Genomic DNA, 19,214 nt, shown 5'->3' with positions numbered 1-19,214 from the left:
AGTTATGATCCACCTTGATAAAAGCCCCAGAGAAAAGCAGCCCTAAAGCATGAAGCTACCACTGCCATGGGTATTGTGTTCTTTTGGTTATGTGCTTTTTTGCACCAAACAAATCTTTTGGAATTATTATACCTTTTGGAATCAGACCATAATGCATTTTGCCACATGGTCTGGGGTGATTTAATTGTGCTTGGATGTTTTTTGTTAGAAAGGGCTCCCATCTAGCCACCCTACCCCATAGCCCAGAGATGTGAAGAATACGAGAGATCTTTGTCACATACACAGAGTAATCAGTACTTGTCAGATATTCCTGCAGCTTCTTTAATGTTGTCTTAGGTCTCTTGGCAGCCTCCCTAGTAAGTTTTTGTCTTGTCTTTTTATAAATTTTAGAGGGTTGTCCTGTTCTTGATAATGTCACTGTGCTGCTCCATTTTCTCTAGCCTATTTCTAGCCTATTTGTTGACAATGGCCTGCACGGTGTTCCATGGCATAAAACAATTTCCATGTTTTGGAGAAAAAAAAATGTTTTATACCCACCACCTGATCGATTCCTTTGACAGTGAGATACCGTACATGCTTCGACATTCTCAGTTTTAAAAGGGTGTGCAATTGTTATTATTGTACATTTTTTACATTTTTCCCTAAAATGTTTATTTTTCGCTTAATTTGTATATGTTGTCATTCCATATTCATGGTGGAAAAAAGTTTTTACATATTATATATCTTTTATAAAAAATTTTTTTTAAAAATCCCCCACAAAAACCTGCCATTTTAACAGAGGTGTGTACACGTTTTCTATCCACTGTGGAAGTCTGTGGAAAGTTCGAGACTAAAAAGCTCTATGGCTGTTGGAGTGTGTCTCTTCCAGCAGGTGGCAGTACTGAGTTTTTCAGCGTTTAATCTACTACAGAGAAATAATCAGCGAGAAAGACGGACAACGTGCATCATAAACAAGATGTTTGGAGATTACTGACTGTATAATAGCTTATTGTGTTGCTCCTATGACAGAGCTACGTTTGAAATGGATGGTAGGTTTGTTTTTCAGGAGTTTGAGGAGACCTCTACAACTGAAAGCATTTCTGATCGTCACTGCTTGCTTTTAAATGACCAGTTGACTAATCTAGTGAATACTGAATTCTGATAATGATTAGATTATTAGTGTGTATTTGTACCTGATTGGATGAAATGCGTTGTATCTGAAAACAGCACAACAACTTGTTTTTGTTTGTTTTAATTATGGTTTCGTTTTCTTCTGTTTGATTATGCTGCTGTTATTTAAAACACTAGTAATAAAAATAAGAACTAACAAGAAGTTAATTAAGCTTTAACACTTATAACATTCATTGTGTAAAGAGTCTGTCTGGCCTTTAGATATTTAGTGAGATGTACAAACACAATTAAAAACACAATGTGGTTAAGTTCCCACTCTGGTTAGTGCAGTTTAGATGGTCTCTAAAGGAAATTGACTGACATGTATGTCATAATGACATGTAAATTTTGAGTACTGTGCAAAAATCTTTGGCACATGCAAAGAAATGCTGTAAAGCAAATATTACATCAAAAATAATGAAATTAAGTTTGTGCATTTAAAAAAAAATACTATAAAGAGCAGAAAATCGTAATAAACTAAATAAAGTTAAGAGACTTTGGCTTGCTTGTTCCTTTACATGCAAAACTCAACAGCCTTCATTATGTTTTTTGCCTGAAAAGCGGTCTGTTATGTAGTATGTTGTGTTCTTTACTGACATACAAAAAAATTCTGTATTTTTTTTTGTTGTTGTTGGAAAAGTTATCTTTAATATAAAATGTTTTGTACTAACTCGGTAATGCAGACGTCATAAAAGTAAAAATCTATAACAAAATTTGTACAAAGTGAGTGCATTGAACAGGACTGTATATCAAGAAACAAGCTGTTTCAGATATTGTGGTGGTCACGAGTGGACAAAAACAATGAAACAAAGAGTACTACAGTTTAAGAGAAGACATGTTGTAGATGACATTTATCCTAAAATCCGACCAAAAAAAAAAAAAGCCATTTCTACCTGTAAGCTTAAAATCTGTCACACCTTACTAGAAATGTCAGTACACCAATTTATTTTCATACCGGTTCCCTTGCTGCCTTTTTTTGTTCAAGTAAAATACCTTTATTCTGCCTCCAAATTATGATGACAGTAATGTCCTGCTTGTTTAGATGTAGACTGCCTGTTTAATGCCATTTTACCTCTCTTCTGTAATTTTTCATGACCTCCTATAAAACATATCGCAGATTCTTATAGTCTTTTAACAAGCACAATAACGAAAACAAGGAAATTTGCTCCTGCAAAAAATGTAGATTCTGTTTCTTCGTGTAATCAGAGGCCACAACCCCTGGAAGAAAAAGCAACTTGACTGGAAGTGCCAGAAAACTGAAGGATAACGCAGCAGACTGGCATAATTTAATCCTGAAATGGGATCGTCTGAGTGATGAAGGATCCACTGTCGCAACCAAAATAGTCAACTTCAGACTGAGCAAAGAGTAAGACTCATAACATTAAACTAACAGTGTTTTGTTTAAAAAAAAAACATTTTTAAAGAAAAGCTCAATACTGTTTTACCCTCGTCCGTGTTCTCTGAATTAGGTCTTTGAAGGACCCAGAGGTCATGATGGAGGGCGAAAGTTTGTCTGCAGCTCCTGCAGAAAGAAGTGCATATCAAAGCAACCCAGAGCTAGAGGAGGAATGCATCAAACTACAGAATGTTGTAGACAAAATGGTAAGGTTTGAGGAACAGAAATGTCAGGTTCTGTCATAAATGTTAGTTCCAGGCCCAGTGTGTACTGCTTTAAGAGAACCTCATCTAAATTGTGACTGGATATTTTTTTTGCAGTTAGCATTATGTTCAGCTAATTTAAAAAAAGAATAATAATTGAATTCAAGGCACACAGGAATGAGAAATTAACCTTTTTTTCTACAAAGACTTGACCCAAAACCTAGGTTAGTCATAGCAGCCAATGAAAATAGAGAAGGTGTGGCTTATCACAGTGTCAGTTCAATAAATAATATATTCTGGTCTAGTTTCACTTTTACTGAATAATTTTATCATTATAGTTCTCAAGAAAAAGACCAAAGTCCTTATGTTGTGATTATACAATACCTGTGTGTGCATGTGTGTGTGTACAGTGCTGTGAAAAGTATTCATTTATTCTGTTCATTTATTCTGCATCTCATACTAAATTATTTCAGAAATTAAAACAAGATAAGATCAAACAAAGGCAACCTTAGTAAACACAAAATACAGTTTTTAAATGATAGTTATTTATTGAAGCAAAAAAGTTATCCAGAACTAACTGGGCCTGGTCTTACCCAGTAACACACTGTGCCAAAATTGAAGGAAATTCCAGAAATTATGAGGAAGAAGGTTATTGAAATACTTCAGTCTGGGAAGGGTTACAAAGCTATTTCAAAGGCTCTGGGACTCCAAAGAACCACAGTGAGAGCCGTTATCTCCAAATAAATGAATATAAACCGTATTGTTTGTTTACTCTGGTTGCCTTTGTTGTAAGTTGTATTTTGTTTGAAGATCTAAAACTATTTAGTATGAGATAACACATAGCCCACTAATTTTGGCACCCTTGGTAAATATGAGCAAAGAAGGCTGTGAAAATTTTTCTTTATTATTTAACCTTTTGCTCTTTGTTCAAAACATTCACAAAAATACTCTTCTCTCATATATATATCAAACAATTGCGAACACAACACAGGTTTATCTAAAAAATATCTTTGTTAAATATAGGTGGGCAACAATTATTGGCACCCCTATGACTTCATATGAGAAAAATATATTTGAAATATATTCCCATTAATATTTTACTTTTGTTTAGTACACCTGGGTAACTAGGAATAGGTAATTGTTCAGCCATGACTTCCTGTTTCACAGGAGTATAAATATGAGGTAACACATTGGCCGAATTCCCTTAGTCATTCATAACAATGGGTAAGACCAAGGAATACAGCTGTGATGTGCAGCAAAAGGTTGTTGAGCTTCACAAAATGGGAAAATGGCTAAAGCATTGAAAATACCCATTTCTACCATCAGGGCAATAATTAAGAAGTTCCAGTCAATTGGAAATGTTATGAATCAACCTGGAATTGGACATGTGTCTATATTGTCTCAACACACTGTGAAGAGGATGGTTCAAGTGGCCAAAAAATCTCCAGGGATCACAGCTGGAGAATTGCAGAAGTTAGTTACGTCTTGGGGTCAGAAAGTCTCCAAAACTACAATCCGAAGTCACCTACATCACCACAAGTTGTTTGGAAGAGTTTTAAGAAAAAAGCCTCTACTCTCATCCAAAAACAATCTCAAGCGTCTGCCAGACACTACTGGAACTTCAAATGGGATCGGGTTCTATGGTCAGATGAAACCAAAATAGAGCTTTTTTGGCAATAACCACCAGAGGTCTTTTTGGCGCACACAGTGAGGTAGCCATATGGAAACGTACCTCATGCCCACGGTTAAATATGGTGGTGACTCTTTAATGTTTTGGGGCTGTTTTTCTGCCAGAGGAACTCAACATTTTGTTAGGATACTTGGCATCATGAACAAATATCAACAGATATTAAATAAATCCCTGACTGCCTGAAAGCTTAAAATAGCCTATGGTTGGATCTTCCAGCAGGACAATGGTCCAAAACATACATCAAAATCATCACAAAAATGGTTTACTGACCACTGGCATGGCTATCCCAGTCCCCTGATTGAAACCTATAGAAAACCTGTGGGGTGAACAGAAGAAGAGAATCCACCAGCATGGACCTCAAAATTTGAAGGATCTGGAGAGATTCTGTATGGAGTAATGGTCTCAGATCAGGTATTCTCCAACCTCATCAGGCATTATAGGAGAAGACTCAGAGCTGTTGTCTTGGCAAATAGAGGTACTAAAAGGGTGCCAGTAATTGTTACATACCTACACAAATGTTATTTAGGCCCTGATAAATAAATAACAGAATTGAAGGAGGGTGTAGTTTCTTTTTCTCATGACTGTACTGTACGTATATATCATTTTGATTTAAGTGCCCTTATCGAAAGAATGTCTTTAGCCATTTATAGCTTAGTGTTCGTTTAAAGCCTAGAAATTATTACACATGCTATCTTTGAAAACGCTGTAATGTGTATATAGACTCCAATGTTTTTTTCTTCAAAGGCAAACATTCTGTCTAAAATGGAGAAAATGGTGTCTGCTGAGAAGGGGATATGTGAACTGGAGACATTTCAGTATGGAGAGAAAGGAAGACCAACGCCACTTTTTCAGACTTGGTCCACACGGCAGTTTGGTAATAAACTATTGTTTATTTCATTAGAAAAATACTGACCTTTTAAGGGAAAAACACATCATGTGGCATGCCAAAAGAGTCTTTGATTTGGCTAGCTGGTGAAACCCTTAATGATTTAATGCAGAATCCTACAAAAAAGGATTCCCCTTTTAGAAAATGTTAACCATTCAAAGAACCCTTGATGAACCATTTTTCAAAAGAGTGCTCTGGATTTATTATATATTTATTATATAAGAAGCTGTGAAAGTACCTGTTGATCTATACATTGTGCCTTATGATTATTATATAATATGCACAGTGTATTTTGCTGTCCACTGCAGCTGAAGTATCTTCTGGTCTTTATGAGGCTTACAAGCAGGAGCTGGCCCTTAAGAGAACTATATTACGAGAAGTGGCCCACACAACTAACCCAGATCTCTGCATGGTGTATCTGACCTGCTGGCTCTATCAACCCTACATCCAGGATAACACCAAACTTCTCCTAGAGAGCTTACTGATGGAGACAGGCTTCAGAGCTGTCTAATTTATTTATTTATTAGAAGTTTTTTTCAAATTTAATGGAACATGAGGAAGTGTATGCTATAGAATAAGCTTCAAATTTGGTAACAGTACAGTGGTTTATGATGCAATAATAAAATGATATCCACAATTTATACAGTCTCTTGGTTATGGTATACGGTGTATGTATGTATTATATCATGTCTATGAAGACATTTGGGTTTGAGATCAAAACATGAATGAGAAGATGGATCAGAATTTAGACTTCCTGATATTTACATCTGTTAAACAACTTAGGACATGGCAGCTTTGGTGGCAGACCACCCAATTTTTAGGTGAACAAAATTCGAACAGATTTGCTTTTATATCAGTTCCTTGCAATAATTGCATCAAGCTAGCAACCCACTGACATCACTAAACTGTTTCATTCTTCTTTTATGATGCTTTTCCACACTTTTACTGCAGCTTCTTTCAGTTTTTCCTTGTTTTGGGTGTTTCTCCCTTTGGTCTCGTCTTCAGGAGGTGAAATGCATGCTCAATTGGGTTAAGGTCTGAAGATTGACTTGGCCAGTCTAAAACCTTCCACTTTCCCCCCTGCTGAAGTTCTTGGTTGAGTTGGCAGTATATTTTGTGTCATTGTCTTGCTGCATGGTAAAGTTCCTCCCAATTAGATTGGGTGCCTTTCTCTGTAAATTGTCAGACGGATTGCTTCTGTAGACGTATGAATTCATTCTGCTACTATCATCATCAATAAAGATTACTGAGCCAATTCCAGAAGCAGCCATGTAAGCCCAAGCCATGACACTACCTTCACCATGTTTCACAGATGTGCTCGTATGTTTTGGATCATGAGCAGATCCTTTCTGTCTCCATACTTTCCATCAGTTTGGTAGAGGTTAATCTTGGTTCCAGAACTTTTGTGGCTCATCTCTGTATTTCTTTGTGAATTCCAATCTGGCCTTCAGATTCATACTGTTGATTTAAAGGTTTATATCTTGTGGTATGGCCTCTATAATTCTGCTCTCGAAGTCTGCAAACAGTGGCTTGTAATACCTTCACCCCTGCCCTGTGAAGGTTGCTGATGATGTCACTGACTGTTGTTTTTGGGGTTTTCTTCACAGCTCTCAGTGTTTGTCATCAACTGCTGTCATGTTTCTTGGCCAACTTATTCAATGTCTGGTAAATCAGATTTTAACACTGATTTATTGTATAGACTGTCCTCTGCACAATCCGTGTTTTTTCATGTAATACCTAGTTTCTATGAACAGATGGGTGAAATGATTATGAAGTCTGACCATTTTGAAACAAATGTTATAGTTTCATCTGTTTACACAATTTTAGACTCCTTTCTTTGGCACATCTGTGTACAAAAATAAAATCTACATTAAACTCAAGCATGTTAATGGAAGACCCATTTGTGCTTTTCTCCGAAATAATTCCAGCTACATGGTTCATAATAATTCATGTTACATGTTTTGTCAAGTAAATGCAAACCACATCATTAAATCAATTTGAAAGCTGCTGATTATTGAAACCATTTCCATTGTGTTGGTGACAAACAAAATCATTTGGATTTAATATACTTCAGGAAAAAGGGAGTCAAAATCACTTTGGATGAGCTACCAATGTAGATTTTGTTATTTTTTAACCTTTTGTAATCATTTCCCTGTTCTTTATAGTAATGATATCCATTATAAGATTGTCAGTATACATTACTGCCCTAACGTCTGGAAGTAATAAATGTGTTAACAGGAAATGTCAAGGAATAAGACAGTAATGTGTATTGACGTGAAGCAAAGACATTTGGCTAAATGCCACAATTTATAATTTACTTTTTACCACACAATGTAGAGGAATTAAATGTTGTGGCCTCTCTAAGGCTCCACATGATCAGTGTGCTAAATTAAGTTTATAATAAACCATTACAAGCTGTAAGGCTGTAAGGCAAAAATGTTTAACAATTAAAACCTTATAGACCCATCTATCCACCTTCTACCGCTTACGCCTTCTTCAGGGTCGCGGGGGAACCTGGAGCCTATCCCAGGGAGCATCGGGCACAAGGCGGGATACACTCACACACCCATTAATACACTACGGACACTTTAGACACGCCAATCAGCCTACCATGCATGTCTTTGGACTGGGGGAGGAAACCGGAGTACCCGGAGGAAACCCCCGCAGCACTGGGAGAACATGCAGACTCCACACACACATGGCCCCGGCGGGAATCGAACCCCGGACCCTGGAAGTGTCATTGGGGTAGAATTGGGGGCAGAAAAAAAGGAGAGTAGAGGAGCTGCTTATATGACTTGACTACTGGAAAAATGGGACATCACATCACCAAAAACTGAAGTTATTTTTTTTTTGTAGATTGGTCAGGTATCTAATACAAAGCCCCAAATCCCAAATCTCAATCACAAATATTGATTTAATGTCATCTGTTTATGTATTCTCTTTGTATTACAAATGTTGAGATGTTTGAAAAAACACAGTATGCCAAAGAGTATATAAAAAGTAATAAAATAGTGCTTTTTAAACAACTATTGAACTGGACAACTAGTAGTTGCAAACTACTATTTAACATTTAACAATGAAACAAGAGGTAACCTGGGATTTTACACACTTAAGACATGTTTATCCACTTATTAACTTCTCATCTCATTCTGGGCATTTTGTACATATTAGTTTAACAACAATTCAATTGCTTTTTCTCTCAAAAAGAACTAAATGCACATTTTGAAGTCCATCTTCCGTAAGCAGTTTAAAACCAAACCACATACCAAGAGCAGTTCCTCATTGCTTAAAGCAATTTTCTATTTATACTCAGCATTAAGTATTTCACACTATCATACCGTACATTTTTCATAGTATGCGGTGTACAAGGTACTGAGTTCTGCCATGGTTATAGTACATTTGCAATGAAATGTAAAGGTATAAGGTCTACGTGACCAAACTCCTACATCTTTTTAAACAAAAGACTGAACCAAAACAATGCACAAAATCTGGAGCAATAATAATACTTTGTTTTTACAAATGTACAAAAATCTGCAATAAAAAGTACATTGGGGAAAAAACACCAGGCTGATAGAGTTATCTTGAAATGGCTGACAAATTTCAGAAAGGTTTCAGATGCTGGAGCTTACTCAAGTCTTTCTCTCAGTTTCAATACCTAAAAGAGCATGGACAGTCTCTAAAGGAACGCCTTCTGGAGCCTCGATGTGTACTGTGCTGCCATCAGGCCCGTTCACAATCACTATTCCCTTGGAAGCAAGCTCCTCAGCACTTTGTCGGACGAGGCCCTCTGCTGTTTGGATAAAAACTGGTGTCTCTTCCTGAGCCTCAACAGACTGCATCACCACCTCATTGACAACAGGTTCTCCTAAAGCTTCTGGCACATCCAAGCTTTCCGTTTGTGGAGGGTTATAGTTTTCATTTTTCGGCATGATTTCCTTACATGTTGTTTCTGAGCTCAGCACTTGTTCCAGCTGTTTCACCTGATCTGCAATGTCCACGCTCCCACTGCTGTTGAGAACTTCTGAAAGCTCTCTGTCAGGGTCTTCTTGTGGTTTGCTAGCTTCAGCATCAAGAAGACATTCTCCTGTGTCCATAGCTGTTTCTTCTGTCCTTGCAGGGTCTGCATCAGTGTTTAAGTTCTCTAGACGGGTCAGGACCACCTGTGGTTCCCGGAGCAGTATGGAGTCCTCGTTAGTCTCATGCTTCTGAATACCGTTCTGATTAACCGCAGAGGAGGAGGAGTTGTTTTCTCCGCAGCAGTTTTCCATTTTGAACCTCTTTGCTGGAGGCAACATCTTGGTATTCTAGAAATCGGAAATCACACAGGAGTGAAAGTATGTGAAATAGATAGAGTGTGAAATAAAGGTATATATTTGGTATCTATTTGCATATTTTCTAAGAGAGGACATAACACTACTGCAGGAACTCAATTAATTGGTTTAGGAATTCAGAGGTAGACAAAGCGGTAGCAGCCTGGGAACCCATGAGCAGATTACATGTCCGGGCTCTCGGTTTTTAATGAATACTTATTGGGTGGAGAAAAAAATTCAATCTAAATAAGATGAACATCTAAATAAGAGTCACCCCCCCCCCCCCCCCCCCCTATTGACTTCTGCAAACATTTTTCCCCACTTGTGTTTAAATGTAACACACTCAGTGTATATACTTCTTGCTGGCATGAAAATTTGTTGCTGTAACTGTAGCCATTCTACTCATTTCTTGAATCCCATTGTCTGCTAGACATCAAAAAAGTAGTCCCCGCTCAGATTATTCATTTTTTATGTCAATATACATATTGCTAGCCTTTAAGAATGCTACTAACTAGCTAAATAGCCATTTGTTTTTGGTGGTAAATTACATCAGCTTTTGGGGACCTAGACCTAGTATATAGTAATCCGTATGAAATTAAGACAAGGTGTTTTTCCACACATTGTGTGGAAAAACACAAGGTGTTTTTCCCTCCAGAGGAAGTGCTAGCTGGAGCACCTTTCATACTAAAGGGAGAGAAAACAAAAAGTATACTGTAACCATAACAATTACTAACCAGTATCAGACAGCTTTTGGCTAGATTACATCTAGATTACATGCATCAGTAATAAACCTTAAATGAAGATATTTGTTGTTATATTGCAATTCTGGAATATTGGCAATGAAATATTTTCAATTTAACATTTTATAAATCTCCTTAAACTCCCTCACTAACAAGAACCTGTGTTTGTTTTTTCTGCTCATCTCCCAGTTTGCAGTCTGATTGTTCACAGGGTTCACATTCCCATAGATTTTGTGTCAAACTTGCCTTAGCAGGCAAGAAAAAATGAGCCAAGTCTGAAAGCACTGAAAGACATACTGCACTGAAAGAAAACACAAAGATTGTTTGTGTTATATGCAGTTGTACCAATAATGATCTGGTGTGACAAAAAAAAAAAAAAAACCGTTCAACGGCAATGTCGTGGATAAGAAAGTAAAACTAGATGTTCACCTCAATATTCCGTGGACTCTTTGTAGCTGGACTTCTTATCGTACTCGGTTGTCCATTAGAGGAGTTCGGGGATGTTAAAGCACTCGACGGATCAGTAATACCCAGAGATTTTAAGACCTTTAGAGACACAGAAGCCATTTTGATTTAGCAAGTAACAAGTTCCTCTGCACAAGTCAGTTTTTGACAGTGTTCCCTACTTTAGCATTTTTATTTAGTAAGATTTATTTATAAAATGCACATTTTGCCCAAAGTGCTGTACATACACAGGAATAAAATTCAGACTAAAAATACCAAACAGGACACAATAAATAAGAAATTATCGTAAAAGATGCAACAGTCCTAAGAATAAAATATCAGTCCGTACAGGATTTCGCAGAATTTTTTTTATTGATTGTTACGGCCAAAAACGAGGATTTTTGCAAAATTTGTGATTAAACTTGTGGAGAATTTTGTGCTTTTTTTTGTGCAATTGCACAAAATTGTTTTGCATTGACTTTTGCAGTGTGAGACCTTTTAGCTGTACTCATGTTCGACATGTGAATCACAGGGGGCTTTGGCTGAATGTGTGTTGCGATGACATCACACGATCAGTCTTGGCCCAAATCTGAGAAAAATTGCAAGCTCCACCGTATATTGCAGAGTTCTGATTTTGCATTCATTTCTGTGATCGCAAAATCCTGGAGGGACTGAAATATAAAGGCAAAGTTCAAAATGCGAGTGTGATAAGTGATATCTTTTCAGTTTTTATTTGAAAATGGTAACTGATGAGACACTCCTGATATCTAGGTGTAGGCTGTTCTACAACCATGCCCCCATGACCGCAAAAGCACGGTCACACTTTAGCCTCAACCGAGACAGTGGAACAGCCAGGAGTGACTGTTCAGAAGACTTTAGAGACCTAGGAGCTGTGTATTGAGAGAGCAAGTCAAGGGGTTAGCCCATTAAGAGCTTTAAAAATACATTTTAGAACCTTAAATTGGATACTGTATGGGACAGGGAGCCAGTGCAGAGAGGCTAAAAACAGAGTGATATGATCCCTTATAGATGGGATAGAAGGCAAAAGAAGACTTACAGAAAGCGAGCCACTGCTGAAGTATTGAGTCCTCTGAATAACAAATTACAATAATCCAAGCGTGAAGATATGAAAGCATGAACTACCTATTCTATATCTTGATTGGAGTAGAGTGGTTTGATTTTTGCAACTACTCGAGTTAATTTGTTGGTCAAATCTGAGGTCAGGATTACAAAAATAAATAAATAAATAAATAAATAAATAAACAAACAAACAAACAAACACACCAAGATTTCGAACATGAGGCTTCATAATCCTCATGTCATCTCTCCACATCTCTCCACAGTTAGATTGCATTCCTGGATGATTTGATAAAACTGGCTATGTGTTTGGAAGGGCTGTTTTCTGTTCTTGGCCATCCAACTTTTGACATCTTTTATCGTCTTTTGATACTCAATGAGACGCTGCAGCGAGCACAAGTTATCGGGCTTCAGAGGGAGATAGATGTGCATGTCTTCAGTGTAACAGTTAAAAGAAAATTTATCCTTCCCAAGGATGTTACCCAACGGAAGCATATACAGTACTGTGCAGAAGTCTTAAGCACCCTATTTTTTTTTAAATACAATTTTTTCTTAAATATTTATTTTATGACTTCTGCATTATTAAGTCAAGATTAAAAAAATAAATCAAACATTACTTTTAACAAAAAAATTAACTGTTACAGGACAATGTTTGTGTGGCAGTAAAGAAGGCAACATATTACATAACATACCACTTTTCTGACCAAAATCATAATGAACTTTGGCCTGGTTTATCTGCAAAAACAGGAACATGTGATCGTCAAGAAGATCTCTGGCAGATTCTCCAAGATGCTCAGAAAAACTTACCAGTTAATTTCCTTATAAAACTGCACTTATAAAAGCGTACCTGAGCTGACTGATGCATTTTTAAACAGCAAAGGGTTCTTACACTTAATATTGACTTTGTTTACTTTATTATGGTTTACTGCTTTTAACAGTGGATTTTTTCATGTACAAATGTTTAATTTCATTATTTTTGAAGGCATCTTTGCTTTATAGCATTTCTAAGACTTTATGCACAGTACTGCATGTTGAAAAATGGACAGGTCCCAACAAAGAACCTTGTGCCTATTGTATCAGCAGATGAAAAACAACTGCCAACATGAACTGAAACATGAACTGATCCTCTGACAGAGGTAAGATTTGAACCAGTCTAGACCACCTTGTGTGCTCAAGGTGTTCAATAGGAATTATAGTTACTAGAATCTTTTGTAGTAATGAATCAAATTTAAAAAAGTGTTTTATAGCAGGTTACTTACTTCCATATTGGTGACCTCTATATCTGCTCGGGAAGCTGGTGAAATACTAAAGTGCTCCTGTGCCATCTTCTTCACCTGGCTGTGGAGTTGCTCAAATTCATGATATACACTGGGAAACTGCTGCTTGGACAAATGGCCATTTTCTACCTTCAGGTAAAGAAAATGTGATATACATCAAACACTGTCCTCACGTTTGACTATTTTGCTTTAAACTTAAGCCTATTTCAACTGTGTGTTTTTTTTTTTTTTTTTTTTTTTTACTTGTACAAAATGTTCCGACTTGAGCTTCAGGTTTTGAATCGTATGACTAAAAGCTGTTGGCTATCATAGCTATTGCCTGATTGTTTGAAAGCCACTGTATTCGGGCTGCACAATTAATTGAATATTGATCTCGATTACGATTTTAACTGCCCACGATTACATGAACATGATCGACTGTGATACTGACGTTTAAAGTTCGTCCTCCACTCATAGAAAACTCCGCTGCATATCAAATCAAGCGCGTCCTAAACTTACAGCCAATAGAGTGATCGAGCAATAGAGTGGTGCCGGGATGATGTCATTTTGCATGCCAAAACCTGGAAACGAGTTAGCATTTTAGCCCTTCCGGTTCCATCGCCCCGAATCAATGGGTTTTCTGAATGGGATTTTGGTTAGAAGCCTGAAATAAGGTCTGTAGTGAACACAAGCTCAAAATATTTTCATTTTTTTATTCTACGACAGTAAAACCGCACTCGTGAGTTGTTACGCTTTTACGTGTATTTAAAAAGGCGGTTGCTAACATGTTGCTAAATGGGACTACAGATGTTGTCGGGGACATTAAACGTCATCACGCCGAACAGGAAAACACTTTGCAGATAAACTGGTTCAGGTATGCTGTGCACAATTCCCCCCAAAAAAACGATGGCTGAAGATTCATCCACAGAGTAAATCTGTATTATGGAAAATGTTTTAAATCAAGTTTGGAAAAGTTGTCGGAAGCTCGGCGATGGTGACGAAGTCGAGCGATCGTGGTGTAGTTCGTTTATAGCATGCGGTTAGCTGATTATTTCTGATGATTGTATTTAAGCTTCAGATGTCATGAAAGTTGTGCTCATTTGTGAAAATTATCTTAATGGACAAAACGTGTTAGTATTGTAAACTTTTGTTGATCACAGAGCTTTTTTTTTTTTTTTTTTAACAATAATACAGCCTATGTGAAAATCCTATTGGGTTTTTGTCGAGGGAACAGGTGTGATGAGAACTTCCGGGTTCCGGTACAAAATGACGTCATCCCTTCACCACTCTATTGGGTGATTTGGCTGCGTCTCCCCCCCTGTAAACAACGTTATTGCCTTTTATGCATATGCCTGAATTGTTTTCATTTGGTTGACAGCATTTTTATTTTTACTTATCCTATATTTTGGGTACAATTTTATGTATATTTTGCTTCTACGAGATGATGCACTTTAAGGACCAGTCTAATTTGATGCAAAGGTTTGTACATTAGCAGGAATGTAGCACAACATGGAGGTGAAAGCAGCAGTATGTTTATTTAAATGTGAAAGTACAATAAAAATATGTTGTCCCTAAAATCAATGAATAATCGTGATAAATAATCCTGATCTCAATATTGATCAAAATAATTGTGATTATGATTTTGACCATAATCGTGCAGCTCTACACTGTATATAAACTTCCATAAAATGTGAAACACCAAATGATGGAAAACTAACTGTTATGCTATAATCACTAGATTAACTACAACAATAACTTGAATGCTATATTTTGACAGAGCTGGGAACATATACAGAGCACGAACGCATTTACGAACTTCTAACATTAGATTAGAATGACCGTATCCCTTGAGCAAATCTAAATGTAAAGTGTAAATATTCATTACCTTCATTAGCACAAATTCCCATACAGTCATGACCTTAGCCAGGCGAGGAAGAACGATCTCCATCAGGTCCGCATCATCATACTGCTGTATAAACTGGAGAGAGGGATCATAAATAAATCAGTCCTCAGTATTTCTAATTTATTCTCAGGAGTTTCGTTCATTCTAAGCAAGTGTGATCAAAGAACATTCATCAACATCCAAACAGTTATTCATAAGCCTCAACAATGACTGTGAACCAATTAGCCACTAAATTCGAGTAAATCCACAGTTGTCCAAATTAAATGAAGCGTTGTGGTTGTATTATAGGAATGCTATAATGATTTGGGATGTTTTGCAAGATTCCAGTTTAGCCAGCGCTACCTCAGTGAGTCGACTTCTCCGTCTCTGTGCCTGCTGCTCCATAGTAAGTGCCGTTTGGTGTTTAGGTGGTCGACCCGGTCTCCCTCTCTTTGGTTTCCGTCCAAGCCTTTTGGGAAGATTAGACTTGCCTGACCCCTTAGGTCTCCCAGGCCGCCGGGGTGCGATCTGTCTTGTAGAATCTGCTTGCACCTGTTTACATTTGAACAGAAACGTTCATGAATTTGCCATGTCTATTGCAGTGCAGAGTCTCTGAAGCTCTCTTGTATACAAACAGTTATTTAGCAAATCTAAAGGAAAAAAAATAAAATAAATTTTATACTCCTATCCGTACGCATACATAAAGAAGTGACATCTTAACTTTTTGAGTCATGGCTTCCTTCACAGGACTCATTTTAGCCACTTCAGTCTGTGTGCGCTCTTCTGTGGGTTTGGAGTCTTCTTTCACAATTGGAGTTGATGTCTGGCTTTTGTCATGAGTGGGATTGAGTTTATAGTGTCTGTTCAAACCCGCAATGCCTATGTAGGACTTCTCACATGTTTCACATTTAAAAGCTTTGCTGCGAAGGGACAAACCATCAACATCCGTCTTCTTCTTGCCTTCATTGCCCTCTTCGTCTTCCACGCTGATTTCAGAGTAGTCATCAGAATCTGACTGATGGCTCTCAGCCAAGTCCTCAGTTTTGATGAACTTGTAGTCCTTTACTTTATGCTTTGGTGGCCGAGACACTCGGCCAGAGCGCGTCTGGATTTTCAGAGGCCTCTTCTTGCGGTTCTTCACTTTGGGTTTCTCCTTTTCAACGGCTGGAGCCGAAACCTTGCTGACCACTGTTGTGGCCTTAGTGGGCGGAGTTAATACCTTGGTGGTTGTGGATGAAACACTAGGGGAAGGGGTTAAAATCAAGGTGGGATGGATGGAGACCGTGGCTGGCTTGGCTGCAGGACTCTTTATGGTAGTGGCCGAGTTAGAGGAAGTGGCAGGAGCTTGGACTTTATGCACAATCGGAACTGAAATGCTGCTAACTACAGGAGCCGGTTTCTGAAGGAGAAATTGAATGGGAGGTTCTCCTGAATTCTGTAAGAAATATTGCTGCTGGCCAGGCACGGGTGTGATGTGGATAATCTGAGGAGTACTGACTGTGCCTACAGTGGAGACTTTCACCACAGACTGGCTTACTGGCAGGCTTTGAGGCTGGAGGATGGTGATTGGAGCAGCCTGGCGTTGCTTGATTTCCTGTTTCGGTGGAGCCTGTACTTGAATGTGGATGGGTTCAGCTAGCTGGAGATTCAAAGATAAGAATATTTTAGAGTTTAACCTACACGCATTCATACAGAATTATGCACTTTAAAGCTACAGTGTATAGGACGATTTTGTTAAAAATCAAAGTTGATTGAAAACATGATCAGTACAAGCCTTTTCCCTTTAACCAGATCTTATATTTTAGCTAGCTAGCAAACATGAGGAGGATAGTAATTACTTTGATACATAGCATGCTTAATGCAGTTTGGGGCACAGTTTGGGAGCCTTCTTTGGATTCTCTGTGAATTTGTGCACTCACCACCATGAGAATAATCTGCACCGTGCAGGAAAATGCAACATAATGCAAAATAGTCAAGACTATAACTAAACTACTGACATATCAAGACTCAAAACCAGCGCACATTTCAGCGAGTAACCATAAACATAGAAAAGTAATAACCGTAGGAAAAAACACCACATTGTTCCTGTACCCATGTCTCTTTGACTCATAACACATTAAATTTAATTTAGCACTAACTGCTGCAACGTCACTCTGAGCTCTGCTTCCTACGGAACTAGATTATGGGAGGGAACATATTTCATTATACTGTACACATGTGGGACAGCATGGTGGTTCAGCAGGTAACATTACCTGCTCATAGCTCCAGTTAGAGCCTGAGCTCAAGCTCAAGTCTGTGTGTATTCCTCCAGGTTCACCGGTTACCTCTGAAAAACATGGTGGATTGGCTGCTCTAAAAGTGCGAATGTGTGCGTGTGTGAAAGAGAGAGAGTGAATGGTGCCATGCAATGAACTGGTGTCCCGTTCATGGTGTGTTCCCTGAATAGTCTGGATTCACTCCGACCCTAACCTATATAAAACAGTTTCTATAGATGAATGAACTTACATGTGTGTATATGTATGATCAGGGTCATCGGTAAGTATTTTAGACCCCTTGAGAAGTTAGTGCGCTCGGCCACAGGGCAGTTTTTGTACCATTGGGTCCCCTGCTTACTCACGGACCATTGATTACAGTAGAGGGTTTGCAGTTCTTTACAGAAGCCTTACCTTTTGCTGAAGAGGTGGTGCTCCGTTCTGTGACTGATGAAGTGCCACCTGTTTGGCGACACTCTGTAGCTGCTGTGATGCGTTCTGCACGATAGTAAACGGCTGGGGCTGTAACGTGGTCGTCAGCTGTCCTGAAATGACATTCCCCGCCTCCAGAGTGATATATGAGGGAGTCTGAGCTTGGACGCTCCTCTGCAGGATTTTAGGGGTCACAGTGTGGGAGCGGGTCAGCTCAGCTTGCGCGCGCACTTGCGACTTGTTAACGTGATCTATAACCTGTTGCACGTCCACGCTGGATATAACGGCGGGTTTGGAGCTCTGGGTAGGTTTGGGTGCCGGTACCGGTGCCTGGCTCTGCTCGATCAGTCGAGTCGCTTCGTTTCCGGTGACTTGCACAAGCTGCTGTTTGGACAGCTGCTCCAGTAACTGCTGCTGCTCCTCCACAGAGAGCCCAGAGCTCTCCACGAAACTCCCGTCAGGCTGCACGTAAATGATGGTGGTCGCGGGCCCGAGAGCATTCAGAAAATCGCTGCTGATTGTCGTACACTCTGTAGTCATGGTGTCCTCTGCGTGATCAGACGCTTGCACGTAGGACGTCAGGACCTCGGCGCCCAGAATTTGTCCGATCACTTCTGAAGACGCGTGAGCAGCTTTGGCGTCAGCACTTGATTCGCTGTGTATGGTTACTAACTGTGACAGGCCCTGTTCACCGCCCCCTTCACCACTGACTACCACTTTAACGCCGCCATCACCATTCTCACCCTCAAGAGAGATAGTGGTGGCCGATACGTTCGCTTGAGATCCACTCACACTTCCAGGACTGGCCTCTGTCAAAGCGGTGCCGTTCGTATTATTGCTCTCATCTTCGTTGTCCGCCATTTTGATTATGGCAGCAGCCTAGACAGTCCGTCTCAAAACGTTCACGTAAAAGCTCTCGGGTGGAGAACCCTACGCCACAGCCGGCTATAGTTTAATCTTTAAAGTGTGCACAAGTCAGAGATTTGACCAAAATATGTTAGCCTGCAAATTAAATAATCCTGTATAGCATTGTAACGGTAGCTAGGCGATAATTCACTCGCATCCATGCTACAATGGCGAGGGGGTGGGCGCGGGATAACAACAAATGGCGTCATTTCCGCTTCCGGAATCTTTAAACGTGGCGTTACGTGCCTCCTGCCACCTGTGTTTTTACATTCTCGTTTTATTAAACTTACACGACACAGCTGGGCATCATTCCCAGGTGATGGTTCAGTACTGAATAACGGTAGAGTTTAACTGTAGTCGTATTTATTTATTTATTTAAAACGATATATACTATTACGATAAGTAGTTGATATATCTATCTCTCCATCCTTCTGTAAAATCAGTATATATACACAACTCATTTCAACTGGTTATCGTTGTTAGCTAATTTAGAGCTAATATATAATATAGCTAATATAAAGAGCCATTGCTATACAAAGTTGTATTCAGCAGATGGCAGTATACTAACACCAATCATTTATTCTGTGTTTT

At 38.8% G+C, this 19,214-nt stretch overlaps 2 protein-coding genes across 2 annotated transcripts; one reads left to right on the top strand and one right to left on the bottom strand.

Annotated features, from left to right (window-relative positions):
* The first annotated feature begins 881 nt into the window (after positions 1-881).
* cinp (cyclin-dependent kinase 2 interacting protein) lies at positions 882-5,965 on the top strand. Its single transcript, XM_017475381.3, has 5 exons — positions 882-1,028; positions 2,356-2,515; positions 2,619-2,751; positions 5,183-5,312; positions 5,633-5,965. The coding sequence occupies exons 1-5, from the start codon at positions 1,022-1,024 to the stop codon at positions 5,833-5,835; spliced, it is 633 nt and encodes a 210-aa protein (XP_017330870.1). The 5' UTR covers positions 882-1,021; the 3' UTR covers positions 5,836-5,965.
* Positions 5,966-8,218: 2,253 nt separating this feature from the next.
* Positions 8,219-18,843, bottom strand: znf839 (zinc finger protein 839). The gene is made up of 7 exons (XM_017476909.3): positions 17,700-18,843; positions 15,755-16,672; positions 15,397-15,585; positions 15,037-15,129; positions 13,155-13,301; positions 10,804-10,920; positions 8,219-9,628 (listed from the first exon to the last, which is right to left on the bottom strand). The coding sequence occupies exons 1-7, from the start codon at positions 18,576-18,578 to the stop codon at positions 8,954-8,956; spliced, it is 3,018 nt and encodes a 1,005-aa protein (XP_017332398.1). The 5' UTR covers positions 18,579-18,843; the 3' UTR covers positions 8,219-8,953.
* Between the last annotated feature and the right edge of the window lie 371 nt (positions 18,844-19,214).

This window comes from Ictalurus punctatus, chromosome 9, assembly GCF_001660625.3.
Source record: "Ictalurus punctatus breed USDA103 chromosome 9, Coco_2.0, whole genome shotgun sequence".
Classification (NCBI taxonomy): domain Eukaryota; kingdom Metazoa; phylum Chordata; class Actinopteri; order Siluriformes; family Ictaluridae; genus Ictalurus; species Ictalurus punctatus.
Note: the sequence above shows the minus strand (reverse complement) of the source record. Positions and strands in the feature narration are given on the sequence as shown.